Source organism: Paralichthys olivaceus, chromosome 11 (assembly GCF_024713975.1).
Source record: "Paralichthys olivaceus isolate ysfri-2021 chromosome 11, ASM2471397v2, whole genome shotgun sequence".
Lineage (NCBI taxonomy): Eukaryota > Metazoa > Chordata > Actinopteri > Pleuronectiformes > Paralichthyidae > Paralichthys > Paralichthys olivaceus.
Genome location: NC_091103.1, coordinates 15,996,111 through 16,019,241, shown reverse-complemented (window position 1 = coordinate 16,019,241; position 23,131 = coordinate 15,996,111). Strand labels below are relative to the sequence as shown.

General features: G+C 41.9%; 1 protein-coding gene across 1 annotated transcript; it reads right to left on the bottom strand.

Annotated features, from left to right (window-relative positions):
- Positions 1 to 10,935: 10,935 nt before the first annotated feature.
- fxyd6 (FXYD domain containing ion transport regulator 6) lies at positions 10,936 to 23,056 on the bottom strand. Its single transcript, XM_020088194.2, has 8 exons — positions 22,842 to 23,056; positions 16,012 to 16,065; positions 15,017 to 15,040; positions 13,956 to 13,991; positions 13,750 to 13,824; positions 13,394 to 13,430; positions 13,263 to 13,312; positions 10,936 to 12,181 (listed from the first exon to the last, which is right to left on the bottom strand). Exons 2-8 carry the CDS (start codon positions 16,058 to 16,060, stop codon positions 12,144 to 12,146), a joined length of 309 nt encoding a protein of 102 aa, XP_019943753.1. The 5' UTR covers positions 16,061 to 16,065; positions 22,842 to 23,056; the 3' UTR covers positions 10,936 to 12,143.
- Positions 23,057 to 23,131: the final 75 nt, after the last annotated feature.

The window sequence follows — 23,131 nt, the reverse complement described above, 5'->3', positions numbered from 1 at the left end:
TACCGGGACAGGCTGCCGTCGCCCCACCCACCCCCCAGTATCCTAGTGATGCGCCGTGATGGAGAGGTGAGCCGTACGCGGGACCAAACGAAAACCACCTCTGTTTTACGCGCTCAGGAAAGGTGGTCTTATCCGGTGCGCCTCACGAGTTGCCAGTGCAAACTTCAAAAAAAGAAAATACCAGTCGTACAATTAATTTCAATTGTGTTCTTCTGTGCAAGCAAGTTGAGAAAACAACCGTTGGAGTGAAATGACAACTATGCAAATCAACGGAGGAATTTACATAAATCCGTTTACATCGTGTTGTGTCTGCGTAAAAATGTCCACGCCAACATAATGTGCACATGTAAAGATGGAAAAAAACGTGAGCATTTTGCAGAGTGATTTCCAGGTGAGGAGGACAAGCACCAGGAGCGCATAGAAGCTGCAGCCTCCTTTAACTTCAGGGGGAAAGTGGTGATGTTCCCTGTGCACCTATGTCAGTAAAACACTGTGGTGCTTGATCAGTGACCTTTTGCTGTTTTTCTATCTTACTCACAAGTTCATATAGAAACATAAATATATAACTCAAATATTCAATGTCCTGTTACTCAAATGTTAAAGTGCGGAAGTTAAACTTCCTGAAACTGAGGGTAGAAGTAGTCAGTATAGAAAGCCTGAATGTGCTGCAGCCAGTCAGTTTTGAATGTTTTTACACTGAAGCTCAGCACTTGACCAGGATGCAATCTAAACATCTCATGTCAGATTACAGCATCAGTGACTCCAGTGGGATCACCACCTTATTCATTGTCAGTCCTGGTGTTTTTATATTTATCTACTCAGGGTCACATCCAGTTTATGCCCAAGCTCATCCGATCTAAGACACAAAACAGGGATGGGCCTGGTTAGTAATGGGATGGAAGACCAACTTAGAGCAAATGCTTTGGGAGGCTGAAGCGTGTTGTCCACTAATCAGAAGGTCAGTGGTTCGATCCCAGGTTCCTTCAAACTCCAAATTGCCCTTGACAATTGTGCCGGTGATGTGTGATAGAGAAAGTGCCACACTGTTCGAATGTCTGAGAAACAAAACGGTAGTGGTCATACTAGAAAAGCATAACATAATTACAGACCATTTAACCTAGTACAAAACATTCTTCCCAAACTAGCTTTAGGTCATTATATTTCAAACCAAATCAATGAATACAATCAACTGAGATTTCAGCATGCCTGATCAACACACAGTGAAATAAAAAGAAACACAACGCTGATCGTTGGTCAAAATCCACTTGTTGTCTGTTAAGTCACAAAACTAATCTGACATCATCAAACACCTTCGACTTGACACGCACAACCTTCTGACCTCCACCGTCACTTTTCCCGTGTCTGGTTCTAATGTGGTGTTTTGAGTGTCCACACCAAAGAGAGTACTGCCCGTGGAATCAAGCTGTGGCTTCTCGCTCCCACTGAAGAGACACTGTAGTACACCAGGCAAGGCAGCACACGCTGCCTCCACTCTCTATTATGTAACAGGTGGAAACACACACACCCACGCACCCTCTCTGTCTCTGTCAGACCCACAAATGTGCACACACACAAACAGCACAACAACATGAAACATGCAAAGAGCTTGCACAGGAGCATTTCCATAATAGATTCGGCTACATCCAGATGTGTTTAAATTGTTTCTAGATGAATGCATGTTCACTTTATGCACTTCCCCAACTGCAAACTAATTCAAGTGCAGCCTGTGGTGCATGCTGAGTGAGACGGGCACTCCTGAAATGTGACAGCCCTCAGGGAATATAAGAGGTCTCTGCACCGTGTATTCTGCACCTCGATACTCTTCCTCATCTTCCAGTGACAAACTGGACATATAACATCATCCAACACCTTGAAGCTGCTCACACACAGAGGCTCCACCCAGCAGCCCTGTATGGCGACACATGAAGTCTCTGTCAGGACTTCAAAAGCAGTGTGGCGAGCTGGTTAAGAAGCTGATGTGAGTTGGTCTGACAGCACCAAGCAGGTTGTACTCTGTGTCAGCCAGTGATCATCATGGGGGCTGACAGGCTGAGCTGGACCAGCCAGGCCAGAGAACAGGCAAGCAGCTCCCAGACAGCTCGAGTGACTGTCACCGAGGACAGGAACCAGGACAGGCTGCCACCACACCACTAAAAACCACCACGACACGTGACTCCCTCTCCGTCACTCTGCTCCGTCGTTGCCTGGAGATAGGGAAGGAGATAGGAAGCGAGGAGCCAGGAGGGGAGTGAGGGGAAAGGAGTTTGTTGACTGAGGAGGAAAATGGGTGAGCAGGGCAGGGGAGAAACAGAGAACGTGGAGGGAGGGGTGAGGGGCGGGCGTAGAGAGTGATGAGGCAGATAAGTTAATGTGGATGTTAATGTTAATGCTGAGACAATCACAGCTCCCCTCAGGTGCTGGCTACATGTTAGGATCATATTAACATTAATGTATCCAGTATTACCGTGTAGCCCAGAGAAACATCTTCAAGGTCAGAATTAGGAGAGGGTGAGGGCAAATGGTGCTTAGCTGTGTGCAAGGTCGGACAGAACGGAGCGAGAATGGGGAGAGAGCTGCAGGAATAGGGATGATGATGATAGTCGGAGGAGCTGCATCATTCAATGATGGGTCAAACGGAATAGTTGTGATTCTTCAGAACCACATCACATTGTTGGAAATGGACTTTAAAAACCCAAACATTACCACTAGTGTGGTATCAGTCCTGAGCCGGGGCGGGGGGGCCGTCTGGCTAACTCTGGACGCCGTCGTGTACGAAACGAGCCTCTGCATTAAGCTAATATGAACCACACACCACCGTGCTGCAGTGCATTCACAGGAAGGCGCCGACCAATGGAGTGTGTTTATCTTTAACCAAGCATGCGTGATTGTTGTGGCAGATGTGTGAGAGTGTATCAGCACATCAGAGGATGTGTGCCAGCGCGAGTGTGTGCCTACGTGGCAGCAAAGCGTATACACTCATCCACCCTATACTGTCGACTGTGCGTATACATGCGTGTTTGTCTGCATTCGTTTGCATGTGCTCGTGCACGTGTTTTTTTGCATGAGAGTACATGCATGTGCACAGTAGACATCAAGGGGTGTTAATTTATTCAAATGAGCTGGGGGAGGATAACGAGAGGATGGGGTGAGGGGCGGAGGTGGGATGCGTGTGGGGGGGCACTTTCTTCAGCTGTAGGTTCATCTCTACAAAACCCCCCCCCCACCACCACTTGTTTTTTCCACATTTGCAAATGAGACTATTTGCATGGCTGATAAGGAAGGGAGGCAGGGGAGATGGGGAGACAGAGGGAGCAAGAGAAAGAGGATGAGATTGAAAGAGGAGGAAAAATTAAATTGGAGATCGGACGAGATGCGATTCCGAGGCAGACAGAACGCCTGCAGTCAAAAAAAAACACACCGTGCCAGGGCGATACCACCGCTTCCAAGATGGCTGCTGCTGGAGGCGTCCTCAGTGGGACCAACCCAGAGACCCGCTGCTCTCGCTCCATTGTGGGTGACACACAAACACACTTTCTGACTTCAGCTCTGATCCTCCAACACAACAGGGAGAAGGACATTTGAAACAGCTCCGCACAGGATTAACGTTTATCATTCGCATTTGAATATATTAAATTCTTAGTCAGAAGAACGTGGTTGTGGCTTGTGCAGAGATATTGATCAGAGATATCTAGTGACACCCAGTGGTCGCAATTAGAGATGTTATCATTAGAAGACCGCATAGTGCTGTGTTTCCTGAAAAGTAACTTGTTTGTGACTCTAACCCATAGATCAGTAAGGCCAGAAGTCCGGCCTGATGATCAAGTCTAAGTCTCACTCTCTCTCTTTTATGCTTATCCAAATAGCTGAGCATCAGTGTAAATGTTTGTTTAACTATTATATTTATAAGAGTTTGATAAAAAGTTGTTCAAAAGTGTCTCATTTAACAGGTTTACAGTATTAAAATCTTTCACTTGTTGAATTTCTTAATAATCTATGTCTCTGGTTTGTTTCTATTGAGTCTAGAGAGTAGGAAAAGGGGTCAGCTGTCCCGGGGCCCCCAGATTCTCAAGGGTTAAAACACAAAGGCAAACCTATACCCAAAGACCTACTAAACAAGTAAGCGTGCTCTGATCGGACTTTTACAGTCCAGATATTAATACCTGGACGTTGCGTATCTGCCAATACCAAGTACCAATCAAATTCAAGTGCTAAATGAATACGCTTCATGTCCGAGGAGACTGGGACCTTCTGTAGGTGCATAACTCGCTGACCCGTTGTTTTTATTATGCTATGTCAGCTCTCCTTCTAACAATGTGTACAAGTCTACCTGTGCTCTGCTGACTCATTAACTCAGTACATGCAAATAGATGTAATCATAGAATTTTACAGATCTGCCTCATAGATCACCCATATTGTCGCCTGTACGCAAATACACATAATCTCTGTGAAAGCTTTTATCTGGTCGTTCTAAGTTAGGAATATTTCGCATGTGGATTCAAACTGTAGTAACTTGTATAAATAAGGGGCAAAACTAAAATAAATAAACTACTGTTTACACTCAAATCTGTGGAGTTCTGCTCTGTTACATGACATCAGGTCAACAATGAACTGATGCGTAAGAGATGGAGAGTCAAGACAGAGAGAGAGAGACAGAGACAGATATAGAGATAAATATATACAGAGAGAATGAAAGAGATATACAGAGAGAGAGAGAGAGCGAGACAGAGATATAGAGAGAGAGATAGAGACAGACAGATATGCAGAGAGGACAGGTTTGAGAGGACGTTTATAGAGCTGAGCAGAAGGGCCACACTTTCCATCTTGACCCTCTGAGCCTTGATCTTATCATTTTCCCACAGTTTAACAGTCCTGTACCTGTCTTACTCCTTACACACACACACAGACACACACACACGCACTACGAAAACCGAGTTGTTAAACCACGTACTAAGGGGACACACAATCACATTAATTTGAAGAATGAGCATTTTCTCTCCAAACCCAGCTTTCATGTCATGTTAAAATGTTTGTATTGGAGCTGTAAATATTCACTGATACATCAGTATCAGATACATACCAAGACCAACACAACATGTGGTCCTGCTTGAGGGACGTTTGCAAAAACACAAAACAGCTTTTGGCTAACGGCCATAAACAGGTTAGTGCTGTCAAGAGGTATTAAGAGACAGACTAAATAATAAGTACGGGGGGGAGACAATTAATGCAAACTGTGGCACCACTACAAAGGTTGGTCATGTTAAGTGGAAGGTCAGCATTTAGCATTTTATGGCTCCTGTCATCAGCAGTTTGTGTAATTCAAAAAAGCACAACATGAACGAGCGAGTTTGGGTCACCTGAATGCATCCCTGAGATGTAAGAGTAGTAAAATCTATGCTTAATGATTTAATTTGTGAAGGGACAAACAACATTGAAGTCCGACAGAGCCACAGCAGACACAGTTTGAGCCCCTCGGGAGAGAAGCAGCGTGTGTCCTGGTTGTTGGTTCGCTGTCATGAAGGGTTCTGGTCACTTTGTGCCCTCAGAAATGTTTGTGTCAAACCATGTGAGGAAAACACACTTCAGCCACGTTTTCCCTTCAGTCAGCCTGACGCTAAACGCTTGGGAACAGCAACCGATCAGCCCTCTCACACCTGTCCAGCACACGTTGCTGTGTGTGTGTGTGTTGTGATGTTATCAGCTCTAGTGAACTGGGTGATAAATGGCTTCTCATGCTTACCTCAACTGAAGCCCTTATGGAAAGCAGCTGACCTGAGCCCTGAGGGGGATCCAACTGGTAAAACCGCCTCGGCAGCTCACTGCGTTAACTTTTACAGCTCCCTCCCTCATTTTCCCACACATCCAGGATGCTGAGGGGGAAGAGAGAAAAGGGAGGGATGGGGAGAAAGCAGGGAGAGAAGGCAGGGGGTCCTTGGGACTCGCCCGGCTGACAGCTCCTGTCTCTGCCTGTAACGACTTATTTACTCTGGGATGATTAATCAGGCGCAGTTTTCTGCTGGTGTGATTAATGCACTTTGTCATCTGGCGCTGCAGCAGTGGAGGGACACAGGCCTGTGGTGCAGCTGCTCTGACGTGATGACAAAACCGGGACATCCTGTTTCAGGATGAGGAGTTAGTGTGGCGATGCTGTGGCAGGCCCCTCCTCCTGTGACCAACAAATAGTAAAGACATCAAGTGTTACAGCTGTGAGGGAGGAGGTCCAATGCTGCACATGTGACAAGTTCCGGGAAAACGCCCAACTAGTGCACCAGTGAATTCACTGCGCCATATTTGTGTTTTTGGATGTTCTCCCATGTGATCTGCAGCCTCATCATCCCTCACACCAGCGTCTGGTTCAACGTGTCTGTCACCTCCACAGCTCCACCACATCAGATTTCCACCTACTTGTTTCTCTCCCACAGTTTCTGCAGTTTTCATTCTGCACCTTTCACTTCCTCTGGGCTCCTCAAGGGAAGTAGTGACCGATCAAGTTCCTCTTCCTGTTGTCATGTCGGTCTTATGACGCCACCTGGTGGTTGGTTTTGTTAACGCAAGATCAAGAAAGAGGCACCATGTTAAGTGCAGTGTCTGAAAAGGAGGATAGTTATCATAAAAGTGCAATCATGCACCATGGATTTGGAACAAACTCTCACTGCTTATTAGACATGCATCGTCTGTCCACACGTTTAAAAACGATCTAAACTCTCTCATGTCTTTTTTTTATTGTACTCTTAACATTATTTTTTATCTTTTTAAAATATGTTATTGTTTTAACATCCTGTCTGTGTTCATGTGTTCTGTTTTTAAGATTTTGTTATAACTATGTTTCTAGTGTAAAGCACAGATCTTCTCTGGAAAGGCTAACAGAACAAAGTAAATGTATGAATTTGACAAAGTAGATCATGTATTTTTTGGGAAGTGTGTTTTTGTGATGTTAACATGTTAATATTAATTTCCCGTCTCTCTTGTTAAATTTGTATATATATATTCATATAGTGAGCACTTCTTGTGGGTATTTGTTATGTTATACAGAATATTTGGGGGCTTTATATTGTTATGATATGTATATATCTAGTTTACTCTGTCATTTTCATGTGGTATATGTTGTTACATTTATGTCTTAAAATGATTTAGCACCTTACTGGAGGTGAACCTATATATTTTTTATATACAGTAACAAAATGATGGTGCCTGCATTGCTCTAGAAAATAATTCAAATCCACATATCAAACAAACAAAAAAACACAAGGGTCACATACACTTTATTATTAAAAAGGTCTTATACTTAAAACACACATAACAGTCGACAACACTGTGGCAGATTGTGGCACTCCTCTGGGTTAGTCCTCTTCAGTTGGTTTTGGCTGTGGATACAAGAGTGTGTGTTATTTTCCTGTACAATCTAACCAATGCCTTTTTGGATTTAGTATTATTTTATCATGACCTGTTAAAAGATGAGCATGTAACTTGTCAGTACACAGAGTCTAAAGGTCCAGTGTGTAAGATTTAGGTGAAATGGATCTATTGGCAGAAATTGATTAATGTGAAATAATCCGAGTGATGTTTTCACTAGTGTGTTTCATCTAAATTTTCTGAATTGTTGTTTTCTTGACCCTAGAAAGGCCCTTTATATTTAAATACTTTATATTTACATCAGGAGCGGGTCCTCTCTACGGAGGCCGCCATGTTTTTCACAGTAATCCAAACTAAACACTAAACGCCTTTTGAGTTTCTGTGACGACTAGAAGGGGAGGGTGAGGTGAGGGGAATTCAGCTGCAACATGCAACTTCACCACTAGATGTCACTCAATTCTACACACTGAACCTTTACAGGTTATTGGCCATTTGAATGATTTGTAGTGTCTCATAATGTGACACCAGTAGGTGTCACTATTCCGCCGTGTTTCTCTCAGCTCTTTAACACCAGCTCTTTACCTTGGATTTGCCACAGTTTGCGATCTTGTTGCCTTTAGAAGAAAAATGAGAAAATGACGGATTAGCCTTTTTTCACATTTGTGTGTATTCTCGCAAAACAAAGCTACTCTCGTAACAGCAGTGAAGAAAACAGCTCTACGGAGGAAGCGGAGATAAATAAATGAACACCATGCTTTTATTATAATTACTGTTATTACTCAGGGACAACACTTTTATTTGCATCCAGCCAGTCTTTCCAATTACATACTGTAAGATATAAGCTGCCCACATTTACAAACACACAAAAACACACAGTCACTGAATGTGGCTGTTGACTCACCCGCCAACAGAATGATGGAGAGGAACACAATGACTCCAGCAAACGCCAGACCTCCAACACGTAGTGTGTAGTAGTCTGCAATTTCACAAATGACATTGTCACCACATATGACTCTACCCCTCATTTCTCTCACATTTTTTTTATCTTCCTCTTTCACATCTTCTAATGTATCTCACGTGGCTCCTGTTATTACTTTATCTCTCTACACATGACACATTTATTCGTCCATCTAAACTCAATGCGTGCTAGCAGAAAAGCCCCTCATCCCGTGCATGGTGTCTGTATTCTCTCTTTTTTCAGAGCAGTGGCAGAAGTTAAATATTTAAAATAAATCAGCGGACCAGAAACCCTCTAAGAGTTGTAGTTACTTACCATATACAAAGTCTGCATCTGGGTCAATGTCCACACCTGAGGATAGAGGGGAATGCACAAGGGTGAGCGTCGTCTGCTGTTGGCTCAGATGAGGGGAATGCTTATGAGAAACCATCAAAAATGGTCACATTTCATTGAGGTTCATTCATCCTATTAATGGATTTGGTAAGGGCTTTCAGATTTGAATGTCACTGTCTGACTCTGTGCAAACTGAGACAATAGGTCATAGTCAGTACTGCTCCATTTCCTGAAGGTGATTTAAATGCAGACGTTATGTTATTTCTGGGTAGACTGGGATGGAATTCACAAGTATTTTTCTGCAAATGTAGTTTTTTATGCTATTCAATGTTTGATTCCACTACTGGTACTCATTGTCCACCGTTTCCTGTGTGGTGTTGTTCCTCACTGTATCACCCTGACAGCAGCATGGACAGTATCACGGCCAACAGCAGCATATATGGATTCTGTGAACATGATAAACTACTGCAGAAAGCTGTCATGTCAAACTGTCATGTCAGGGTACACTTTGTTTGACCGGTGTTAATGTGTTACTCTTAATAAGCAGTTAATAAGTCAACCTCATGTTACCCTGGTGCATGATTAACACCACAGGTCTGTGGTTCTGACCTTGTAAATAATATCGGACACACAAATGGTTGTCACGTTAAAGTGTAACTCACCTTTAGGAGACGACATGTTGCCTCGTCTGTTTGTATGTGTTCAGGGGACGAAACTGGAGAGACACAATGGAAAGAGTTAACAAAAGGCCGATGACAGCATCAGCCGCCAGCAGGTGATCCATCTACTTCTGCTGTTTTAAATAATTTGACACATCTAGTTTTTACTTCATGACAAGAAAAGTATGCACCATCACGCCTCGAATCTCAGACACATTGTTTAAGGATTCGGTTTCGTTGGCAGTCTTTCCATTTTAATGAATTGGAGATTTTGTGTCGAGGCTTGTTTGAATCGGCTTATGCGATTTAAATGAGAGGTGGCTGAAAGAGTCAGAAACTCTATACGACCGGACAAATTGCCTATGTTTCTTTTTTTCATGCTGCAGAGTTAATGGTAAAGTGATTACTTTGATCCTCACCGAGAACTTTAAGAGGCTAATAACGTGATTGATCCCCTCTCCCCCACCCCTCCTGTCTACACACAAACACACACACACACACACACACACACACGTGTCTCTCATTTGATCTACATCATTTGACCCATAATCATTAACTTACACAGATTAACAGACTAAAAATGTCCCCTCTCGGTCTCCACTTTGTTAAAGCGTGCCACTGTGAATTGTGGACTCTTTTCATTGCTTTCATTCATCATGTGTCTGGGCCTGTTCACTGCACCGCTGAGCCATGAGGGCATACCAGACAGTTACTCATTAATATATTACAGCTCCAATATTCATTAACCTTGAACCTTGCACAGCCTGATAGAGGTTATAGATGGAGCAAGGAAGAATAGTTGTGGTGACACCTGCCTAATAATACATAGCTAATGCTAAGGATTTTAACATATAATCACCACTGAAACTCAGCGATGCAAACAAGAACACAACTGTCCTCTAAACCTACTTTTGCAGTGTTTATTAATTAGGGCATGTGTGCTCTTATATTTTGCCTCTTAATATAATAAAGTTTGGACTAATTGGTCAATAATCACTGTTTAAAAATACACATTCTAAAAAATACCTAACAAACAAGCCATCCAAGCCACATAGTCCACCTTAGTCCAGAAATGTTGCCCTATATGATCTCACAGTAACAGTTACACAAATTTGAACTTATTGAATATTGAATCCTACAACATCTTGATTTTTATGACCTTTACATTTGAAAGTGTTTTATAAAAGCATGTGGACACTCACCTGAGCTGCTGAAGGATCTGTCCAGGTGCCTGTGTGTGTGACCGTGTCTCTGTCTGGGGCAGGTGCAGATGAAACTCCCCCCCACACACACACACACACAACCCAGTTTAACACGCCCATGTGCTATATTTCAATCCAGCCGCTCAGTTACATATTGACTTTCTCATAAATGTTGTACTCTGAACCCAATAAAGAGAAGATATGAACCTTTGAAATCACAGCAACATGTCATTGACTCTACTGGTGAGAAAAACCCACTTCCTGATGTAGTTTCATCGCCCCAAGACTAACTAATAACCTTGACTGACATTGAGGGGACGTTACTCCACTGATTTCAAGTGCTGTTGCCTGTGAAATCTGATATTTTTCTGACGGCTAAAATGTTCATACGCGAACATCTGGCTTTCACATAGAGAAACACAGAAAAAAAACATTTTCTTTTGTGTATTCAGACATACTTATATTTATTAAGGCTAAAAAGCACAACAGTTTGCTACACAGCAAGTGGTCAGGTGTTGAATGATCATAGAATGCACTTGTACAGCAGTCGTCTTGAAAACAGGTATTCTCAGACCTATGACTGGTGAAAGCCTGACCTGACAGGACTGGTTATTTGTTCTCTCGCTATGATTTGTCTTACATTAGGCTACAATTGATGTAGTCACATATATCATGTGTATTTTTTTGAGTTTCACCCCTCTCAATCTCTGTACTGCAAACATGATCATTCAAAGCATCATGACATTAGAGAGACTCACTAACAGTTAAAATAAACAGACCCTGGCTTCACAGATTTGCAGCAGTAGTGAGTGTGTGTGAGGAAACTAATCATAGTCTGCTAGAGACTGGGTAATCCTGGCGGCGCCGGCGGCAGAGTTGAAGTATGGAAGAGAAGGCAGTGAGACAGCTGATGCAAGAGCTTCCTCGACTATAGACAATGAAAACACTGCAGTGGAAGAGCTCGTGCAGAAACCTGCAAACCATCCCTGTGCTCCAGTCCGAGAGCGGTGGCAGTTGAGATTGTCTTATATAAGGCTCATCACATTTACATGTTGAGAATCACATGCACCCGTGATGTACACAAAAACAAACATAAACAAAAGATGCACAATCAAGTGTACAAACATAGACTCTGATGATATTTAACTGCGTATGGTATACATAAATTATCTGAACTTATATATACTGTATATTTATATATGTGTACTGGTTATATTGATATAGTCATTATCTAAACTGACAAACATTATCCCTGACAAACTGACAAGAAGTTAATAACCAGCCAAATCCTAAAACCTAAAGGCGGTGGAATTACAAAACAAACAACAGCGGACCACACAACATTTAAAACACTTCTAGGGTTTAAAAGACAATCTTGAGTGTAAGGTGCTACTGGCTAAGACATGTCACATGAAGGCGCAGGGACGGACGAGAGAACTGAGGGACTGGCACAGTCACAACGGAGCACAACAGGCTAAAGGTTTGTTTCAGGGCACAAGATTAATGTACATATTACACCTCCCTCTCTTTATACCCTATATCTTATCACCAGTTAGAATTATCACCATTGTTACAGTGGCTTAATATCAAATAAAAGTGGTCATCGTTTCAGAAGGCAGTCTGGTCCCACAGGCTGTTGCCTCAGTTCTCCTCCGGAGTCTCTTTGACGTCTGCTGCAGCTGAAAGGTGACAAGAACGAGGGATTTGGTCGAACTTCAAACTTACTAATCGTCTTATGTGCAATCACTTGTTAGTCCATGCATATAATTTTCAATGCATTCAGCAACTGTTTAACACAAATCATTTCAACCTGAGACTGTTGCAGACAACTTCATCCTTTTTTTTTTTACTTTTCTCATTTTTAAAAATAAAACACTTTCTTCAATACCTTTCAGATCACATTAAAAAAAAGGAGTTGACTCTTCAATCTGAGATTGGTAATAAACACCAGATTTATGCCATTATCATTACAAGCTGGAGCTGTTTAGAAGACTGTGTCTTTAGGGGGGTGCTCAAGCTTGTCAGTGCATCATTAAACTGATTTGAAAGTGCTGCATGAATAAGCATTATTACCAACTTGATGAATTCTATGTTAGACTGATTCTCTCATTTAGGGACATTTCAGTCTCACACATTCATCACGTTTTTATAGCATCAAATAATTCATCAAAACCAAACTTAGTTTTTTTAAGAACTGCCTCAAAGGACAGAAACCATCTTTGATCAAAATTAGACCTGTATATTGACTTTTTAGTTTGGGCCATGCCACTTCCACTAACATGGAGGAGACAGGACTTCTTAGCTCAACTGCATTGAGAAGCTTTGGCTCCACTCTTGTGGAACTGACACGTCGTCTAACTTTCTATACAGTCTATGATATACACCTGTAATGAGACTGCTACCTGAAAAGCTAATTTCTTTATATTAAACTTGATTTGTATAATGAGTGCCTTCCCTTTAAAAACAGTTGTCATGGACCACACAAACCAAATCGAACAGCACACAAATGGTAAGAAAATGATCATGTACTATATAGTTTCTTTATTTTACAAAGATGCCAACTGTGAAATGTCAGATGTGGATATGAGGAGAGATTTCAATATGATGCATGCATCTTTGCCGGTTGATTTTTTTTCTTCTAAAATGCCCAAATTATACTGTATATAACTTGTATGCTCCCCTTTTCGGTCCCCCCCTGTGTGAAACTCAATTATGGATGTGTGTCATGAGGTGAGTCGGAGGTTAAACTGTACATCTTACCCTTGGAGACAATCATGTTCTCCTCCTGCACCTCCTCGTTTACAGGGGCCCTGAAGAGGATATCAACATGTTGTCATGGTAACTAAATCATAGGATGACTTACAAATCCAAATCTTGGTTGACTGACATACCTGGGTTTCTGGTTGATGCTGCAGCGGCACCGCCGACCTGGAGAAATAAGAAATCATTAGCTGTGCCGACCAGGGGTCTAATTAATGAGATATGATGTCTGTCATCTGAGAGCGGCTCAGTGAGGCCTGATCATTATAAAAAAAATAATGAAGTAAAAATAACCGAATGAAAATAATAAGGTGTAGCAGTGGTCTGTGGAAATTCAATAACGATTAAATTCTTTATGATTAATAATTCTGTATTTGATTGTAAAACTGGATGAGACTGAGTGCATGCACACTTAATATGAACACACACACACACAAACACACACACACACACACACACACACACACACACACACAGGTGAACTTACTAAGGATGAGCAGAATGCCCAGTGTGAACAGCACCACTGCTAATGCCAATCCCCCAATCCTGAGACTCTCATAGTCTGCAGAAGAACAGGAGCATAAGAAAAAATTAACAATACACCATCAATGGAAAATACTGAGATTTATGTAAAAGAAGTGGCTATGTCTTGACAGTGGTGTTTTTCAGAATCAATGCTTTCCCTTAACTTACCATAAACAAATGGATTTTCTTCTTTCTCCTTCACATCTGTAAAATATAACAAACATATAGAGCCAAGGTGTGCTGTTCAAAGCACCACTCATTGCTATCTTTCTTCAGTATTACCACTTGGAGGTGCCAAATTTTCCATAAGTTGGCAAATAGAATAAGTTGGCTGATAGAAAAAAGGCTGACTCCCTGTGTTCTTAAGAACTGCTAACTCTCTTCCTTTTGGAAGTTCTTCTTTTACTCTATTTCTTTTTTCTTTTTGGCCTTTCTCCTTCAAGACTGTCTTAAAACAGAACTGATTACTCAACCTCTTTTTTAATCTTATTTTACTCTGCTACTCTGGTATTTTGATCTTAAGCTGAAACCACACAATTCTTTAATATTTTTTCGTACTTCAATAAGTCTTGCTTCATCTTGGCCAAAGATCACTTGGCAAAAAAACTATTATTCTGAAGTTTGAAATGAAAGACAATTAATCGTGATTTTAAAGTCCTGGAGAAGTTGTTTATTGCCATTCTTCTCCAAGTCTGAACCCCATGCTTCATTTCACTAAAGCCAAACTAAGTGATCAGTTATTTTTGTTATTCAAATATCAACTTTATTCATCTACTTACAGACATGTTGTTAAAAATAGATATCCTGTCATCACTAAGGTGTGGTTGATGAAAGCAGAGACAGAGGTCCTTGTATCAAGAGATTACTACATCTGAATATAAGACTTCACCTGAATTTAAGTCAGTAAAATATACTCCATCGATTGAAGATGGTGCCCATTGTGCAACAAGTGCAAATTTAAAATCAAGAGCAGTATAATACATGCTCCGTGCACACACATTCGTCTCCGTTGTACAAAACAACCACTCTCATCTCTTGAGCACTCAATAACAGTCTCTCTCCAATCAACCCCACAGTTGGTGCGATAATTCTTCCTCTTAATCCATACATCTGCCCCTGTTCGCTGTAGTGGGGAAATCCATAAGGCTTTGATTGGATCTGGACACCAACACACCCTTGCATGCGACTGCTCTGACTGAGGTGTTAAAGATTACATCGAGGCTACTCACCCTGTGCAGCGGGGTCTGCTACAGCTGAGAGGCAGCGACGAGGGGAGGGGGTCAGAGTCAGGAGGTGAAAGGAAAAAGGAGAAACACAGGAAATCAGACAGGAGGAAAGTGACTCAAACATCATCTCATCTCAGCCCTCTGTCTCTTTGTCTATAATTCTATTTATCAGTGGATGTTTTTCCTAACATGAGACCCAGGTGTCATAACAACATTTGCAGCGTGGTCCAGTGTATGTGCAGTGTGTGACAGTGTGAGCCTGTTTGTGCGTCTTGCATTCAATCATACAGTGTGAACAGACCTCACACATCCAGGCAGTGACACAGCCGGTCTGTGAAATCCACGCATGGAGCCCTGAAGTAGTAATTGATGTTTTTCCCACTAGCCCATACACAGAGTGGCTTTTCATATCACATCACTGCCTGCCCCTACACTGCCTCTCTTTGGACATACTGTGTGTGTGTGTGTGTGTACTTGTACCTTTATCTTTGTGAAAACCTGTGTCAGGGTTAGGATTAGAATTAGGTTTGGGTCAGGGTTAGTTGATATGATTGGTGTTAGTGTGGTGGTTTTGTCAGTGTTGCACTGGTCTTTGGAGGATATTTCATAATGACTGTCCTGTGTAAAAAATCTGGCTAAAAATCATAAGAATGGCGAAGGATAAATTAATGAATGAATGTGCAATAAATGTGTAATAGTATAAGAATATCAAGGTCAAATACGAGAGAGCGGATATTTGAGAGTTAAATAGTGACTGTGGAGGGAGTTAGGGAGATGGGTGGGGGGTGGGGGGTTCCTTTGGTAGTTTGTATGGGCAGGAAGGGGTTGAGTGGGGGAACAGGCCAAGAGAGAAGGGTCAAATGCTCAAGGAGGGGTTATATAACCATGGTTATACAAAATCAAAGGATTTAAATGTATGCTTTATGCAAATGAGTGTCCTCACTAAGGTACAAACATATGTGTGTGTGTGTGCAGCTTGAGAAGAGGGAGGCACTTACCAGCCACACAGACCAGAAGTGATGAGAGGAAGAGCAAAATAGTTTCCATGGCAACTGTTGATATAGAGAAATAAAGTGGAAGGATGAGAGAGAATGAAGGAAAAACTGAAGAAAAAAAACAGTGAGTGTGCAGAACTCCACCACATATACAATCCCACGGTTAGGGACAATAACAATGAATGGACACACAACATTTCAGTTCATATTCACCACACAGACTGAGCCAGTAATGGACGTCTGAACAAGGAAATCACATCGCACAGCACATGGCTCTGACCAGACCCCCGGAGAGCGCCTGCAGATATGGCTCATATCTCACATAATGATCCATGTTTAGAGTCTGCATACATGTTCTCTTTCCCTGGCAGAGATTAATCCTGCCTCCCTGTGGACACCACACAACCTTGACCCAAATTTATGGTACGGTTTATGGAGGGGCTCATCCTCTAGCGCCACCATGAGGAGGACATTTAAGGTTTTAAGTGGAATCCACATGGGATGGATTGCAAGAACATTTAGTGCACACACTCATGTCCTGCTGCAAATCTAATGACATTGCCCTCAGGTTTACTTTGCATTGAGTGAAAATTAAGAAGCGTTGTAAATTCACTTGATTTAAACTTTTCTATGTTTTCCATTTATTCGGTGATTTACTTCTTCTCACTGAGTTGAGCTTGAAACCTTGATTTCATCTGCAATATTCGAAGTCTCACATGTGAAGTTCATACTTCCAGTTTTATTTGTCTTTTTTTTTATCCTAAGCCTGTTCAGCACTTTGTCAACTGTGATTGTTTTAAAATATGGAATATAAATGAACTTTGACTCGACTCAACTTGAAACGTCCACATCTTCACATTTAGAAAACTCCCACAGCTGTGAAAGGTTTGCTTTCTTTCTCTCTCTCTCTCTGTCTGATATGTCAATAAAATAATTGACACTTACAATGTTGACCTGGCAACAACAAGTCATTAATCAATATTTTGAAGTGATCTAATTCCACATCAAATCATCTGAAGCACCTGTTAATGTACGATCAGTCTTCAGGAGGCAAACAAACTAACAGGGTATGTTGAGAGGAGTGTTTGTGATCAATACAGGTGGGTACAGTGTGTCTCAGGCCTTCAAAAGTACATTCAGGCTTTACCTGTGTTGTTTAAGAGCGCCACCTAGCGTCTGTCTGCCTATGTGCTTTCATTTATTTCCATCTATCCAACAGACATGCTCTCTGACTGACTGGGTCCATTTATCCTTTTAGCTATAGTCTTCAGGATATATGAACTGACTCCATTATAGCCATTAGCAGAGGTACCGACTATAGCATTTCTGCACAGTTGCTTTTTGTATGTTCGTTGATCCTCATATATTTGATTTGTGAGCCGAGCCTTCAGACAGACCCGAGCAACACATTGCAACCAAGACACTTCTGACACAAGATGACAACTGCAGAACAGACGGTCCATGGCATCCATTAGATTAATGTACCCTTAAAAAGAAAATCAACCCTGTGTGACTTTGGAGAGCGGAAATGATCTTGTTTAATGAGCTGTTTCATGCAAGAATATTTAACTGGAATTGAACTTGCATTTGTTTGTAAGTTAGCTAGCAGGATTACACAAAAACCTACAAAACAGATGACTATGAAGACTTTTCTTAGTATTAATATTGCAAGGCATTTTTAAATATTTATTTTGATTTGTCAGAGAATAAATCATAGATCTTGTTTGTTTTTTTTGTTTTTAATCAGACATGTTTAGGGGACTGATATTATATGTATGTGTATGTATGTGTGCAATTTGGTGAAGACCTAAATAGAAATCTGGATCTGGGGAACTTAAACGTGGTTTCACACAAGGGCTATTGGGGCGTTGGCGGAAGTATGTACTCAACCAAGTGCATTTCTTTCCATATGACTAAAATTCATTTTACATTTATAAATACATTTTCCAGTCAATTGAAAAACCAGGCCCAGCAATGAATAATGATATGTGACATTACAGTCTATGGAGGCATGTCTGTCACTCACATCTGCACATCTCGAAAGACACATCTTTTTTTTCCACATCAGAGGTGATGATTGACAGCTGTTGCCAAACTGTACTTCACTTACTGTATATCCAGTTCAGACAAATGAAGAAACAATGAACCAGCAAGTGAAATACAGGAAGCAGGAAAATTACTAATGTAGGAGTTCTCTTTAAAATCTTAATTTCTTTACAACTTCACTGGCCACTTCCTGTTTTTCAAACACACTGTAATTAGTCTTTAGTTGGAGCAACCAGTCGATAAGTAGGTCATCTCTCTGCAGTCTATCAGACACGATGCTTCATTTAATAAACAGAGATGACCTTTGTTCACATTTCACACAAAATTTTACTGCCTCAGAGTTTCAGGTGTCAATGATTGACTGATTCTCTGCCATTGTAGATTTGACACTGGATGTTTTGCGAGATAATTCCTCTGCAGTTTTTTAAATAGTAAAGCCTTGATTGTGAAATAGAACTGTAAATATACATATTGTGGTTTACACAATCAGTAGTCTCCAAGCTTCATCTCAGCAACCATGTCTGACACCATGTCTGACACAGTCTCCCTTAAACGTTTTCTTTCTTCTCTAAACCATCCTCCTCATCTTTCAATCATCACATTTTGAGTGGAGTGAAAACCTCTACGTGTCAGAGAGGATGTGTGGAAAATAAATAAATATGGCTTGATTGCGAGAAATGCAATTTAACATAGTAGCAAACAAAGAAGGAGCTACAGAATCGAGGTCCTGCCGATACGCAAGCTTGACCAATCACGAGTCTGTCTCAGCTGTTAACCATGACGTTTCATGTTGCTTTAGCATCAAATTACTAATTAAAACCAAACTTCCTGGAAATAAATATATCAATTGGACATACATAACTGTCATAATAACTACCTAAAATTGCAGAAACCATCTTCCAGAAAAAATATTTTTGACCTGTACTTAGCCTATACCTATTCTATTGCTGGGTTCATGCCCCATCCGCCAACATGGAGGAGGCAGGATTTATGAACAATACTGCAGCTAGCCACCAGAGGGTGATCAGGTGGCTTTCGCTTCACATTTGGGGAGCTGTCATGTCATCCATCTTTATATGTATACAGAACTCCCCAGATGTGGACAGCTGCTAAGACTTAGAATTACTGTTCTCCACAAGAAACAAACAACGTTCAGTCAGAACTGATATTTTTAAAACTAATAACAGAAAACTTCAGTCGAAATGTTGTTGACCATGCGGCACCTATTTTGCCATTTGCAACATATTCCTAGATGTCCTCTGGCAGCATATGTGGCAGGAGTAATATGGAATGATGCAGGTGGCAGTGGGAGACTAATGGAAGGGCAGAGCGTTGGATGGATGTAGAGAGTTTGACCTTTTGTGTCTCTTCTCTGGTGTAAGACTTGTTAATAGCATAGATATGAGAGTAAGTGTTTGGGGTTAAGTGGCTTGTTGGACGACCTCCACTGATTCTGGAGGGAGCATGAGATAGTCAGGCCAGACTCAAAACACTGAATGTCATTTATACAACACCTATCCCTATTTTTAAGGGCAAGGAAAGCAGAATGTTTGTATTTGCTGACTGTAATTATTGTAACTTTCGTTTTAGAGGGTTTTTCGACTGAGTCCACAGGGTCTGGTTCCTGTCCAAAGGAGAGATGAGCAACGGGAGATGATCAATTACAGATTGAGTGGTTTGGGAGCTGCAGTGGCTCCGATTTCAAGATTGTGCATGCAGCGTATGGTGATCGTGGCCCTAACAAAACTTGAGCTTCACTGCCCTCCCTCCTGGACATTTACTACACCCGCCCTCGGTTCACAAAGCAACCAGCATTACGAGCGACCCAACCGTCAGTGTCCTGGTATCATGCAGAAGATACCGGAGCCTCCGACCTCAGGCTGTTAGGATGTTGGAGGACTCTTCACTGTGCCACCATAACAAACCTACTCCTCCCCTTCCTCTTCCAACAGCACCAGGCAAACTTTTTATACGAACACTCAGCACAAGCCACTTCATCCATTTCATCAGTTTGCGCATGATGGTCTATACTTATTCTCATTATTGTTTTCTGTTTTGTTGCCTCTGCCAAGGAGGTTACGTTTTTTTTAACCCCTGTCCGTCTATTTGTTGGATGGTTTGTTCAAGAGCACGATTAAAAACCAACAAATACATTTTCATGAAACCTGGTGGAAGGTGGAGGATTACATTGTTGTGTTAGAATTTTTAACATTGTGAGATAAGGCATTTTCACCATTTACCTAGGGAATATTTGCTGAAAGAGATATTAAACATGTTTAGGGGACATATTTTTCTGAGTGTGTGCAATTTGATGCAGCTTGATTGAATTTATATTGGGCCTGGGCAGAGATAATGAAATTCTACTTCCTTACTTTTTTAGAAAATGCCCCTGTTGAAACCAAGCATGTTACTAAAACACCAGTAACAATAAACCAGGGCTCAGTCTTCCAACGAATATTTAATAATTAGATCACAGCAAAGAATCACTTTTGCTCGCATTGCAATATGGATTTCTTTTGGCGGGGGAGTATTTTTATCCGTTAGTGGGTCAGTGTCACATGCTTGTCCCGTGATAATCCTTCAGGGTCTTTGGCAGCATGCCCCTGCCCTCTGTAACGTAACAAGAAGTAAGTCAACACCAGTCTTTCAATTCCTAGGCACATGAGCAGATTCCCCCTCCACCTTACTTCAACTCACACTGTACTATTGTTTGGCAATATCAAGTTCCAGAGCCACACAGACCCCCATTTATCTGAGAGAGGACAGGAGGAGGGAAGACAGGGTGATCTCTTTGGGGAGGACAAGGGAATAGGAGGGAAGGAGGCAATTTTCTGTGACTTGAAGACAAGGAAAGGGCAAAAAGGCAGACAAGTGAGAATGGGGGACAGGCAGACAAGGGGAGACATTGTCTGGCAGGAGAATATACAGTCGAGGGGGGCACGGAGGAGACACCGTCGGAGGGGAGAAGACAGGGGAAGGGCAGTGTGCTGTGTGATGGTGGCATTTACAGTGTAAAATGTGTTAGAGAGAAAGGTCAGAGGATGTGATGAGGCAAATGTGATGAGAAACAGGTAGGCCAAGAAACAACAGAGTCAAAGCAATGAGCCGATAAGCAGAATGCTCAACAGTCTCACCTCTGACATCATATATCATATGTATGTGACTCAGAAAATCAGAAGATCAGTGTGACACAAACTGTTATAACGCAAACAGAAAATCACAGTTTACTAATGAACAATGGGAAAATCTGACAAGGTCATTAAAGAACACTGTATCAAAATTACTGAGTATGCACACAAAATCTATTATGTAAGCGATTCTACAGTATAAGCGTGCACCCACCAACCTCTTTAACTGTCAATCGTGTGTTCAGGACCCTTTATATGTACACATACATATTAGACATAATTTTCTCTGGCAGCTTGTGCATGTTTCATAGTCTTATCGCTTGTAAACCCTGAGATACTGCTCCACCTGTCTGCATTCCTGCAGGACGGTGTGTCTGTTTGGTTGGATATTTGTGTTTAATTACCTAATAATGTGTGTGTCCCAACTTTAAATGCAGGGTTGTAAAGGTGAGGTGAGCTATAAGAGCGATCGTGACGTCAATTCTTGACCCAAATGCTTCTACTAATATAAATATCGAATCAAATTAAACACTAAAGTCCTGACATCAATTATAAAACGCATTTCCTCTTATTCAGCATAAGTAAAACATATAGGGCAGACAAATAGGTCACGCCACAGGTCTCCGCAACCTTTGTGGAAAAAAACAAGTTGGCTACCTATATCTGCCATCATAATGATGTTAAGTCACCATGGCAACAATGTGCGTCGCTCCATAGTGTCTAGTTATCTCTATGGTAACTGTCTCTTTTTGAAAAATGAAATAGGTGAAGATGACGGGCTCGCACGAGAACACAGGGACACGGATAAACACGGGGGAGAGAAGGGGTGTGGCACCGAGCTTTAACCTCAGATGGAGTCAGAGGGAATTCGTTGTCTTATTTACGATAAATCCCAACACATGCATTAAATAAAAAGAGCTCAGCCGGAGGGGATGGCGCTGGTAAAATCAGTTGTTTGTTTTGCGCACGACCTAAATAACGCACCTCTTTATTGTGATGCCACGGCACTGCCCAGGTGCCGCCGCGCACTGCCAGGCTTCAGCCTCACCACACACTATTGGAGCAATACGCTTTAACATATGATGGATGACGTCTGCGCATTCATCCACTTTGTGTGCGTCCCTCCACCTGTGGGTCCTCTGATGAAGGGGGCTGGGGAGCGATCCGGCATCCATCCATCCATCCACCCATCCATCCATCCATGCAAGTGGGAGCAAGTAACCATTTGCAATAAAAGCACTGACATCCCTCACGACACCTAATGAGAGAACCGAACCGGTTGCGCTCGTTTTTACGCATTGATCCATACATTTTTTTGCCGCGCATTTAGTGAAGCTTGGAGTGATCCGAGCCAGCAGACACACCCTGGTGGTATATAAGAGCAGTCATTTAATAACCACACGTGTCGGGAGCGGTGTTCCAGCAAGTTAATGACAGAATATCCAACTGTGCGTAAATATCTGTAACAGCACAAACGTTTGCGTCAAATAATATCATTGAAGATCCCTAATAGCCCTAGGAAATAACTTGTATTCTAATACAATCTGCGTTTGCTTCCCACTAATCACCCACCCTGTGAATCATTTACCCTAAAATATCATTATTAATAACAACAGTGACATATTGGATCACATGATAAATGTGCTCTTGTCAACTTACCTCCTCGTTTCTGCAGCGGACCGTTTGGCCAACAAACTGATATCCACCCACAAACAAATCAATCAGCTTGTCTCACAAGGCTCCAGATATTCTCATCTGTCAATATAGAGTGCGCACTTCTCTCATCTACTTGTCCTGGAAATAAAGATAGAGATATGATGGATAACAGAGTGACTCCTGGAGTGACAGTTCAGTCAGTCAGTGCTAAACCCTCTGTGGCTCTCTTGTTTGCTCCTTCTCTCCTCTTCTCTCTCTCTCTCACTCTCACACACCCCAAATAACACTCTCTC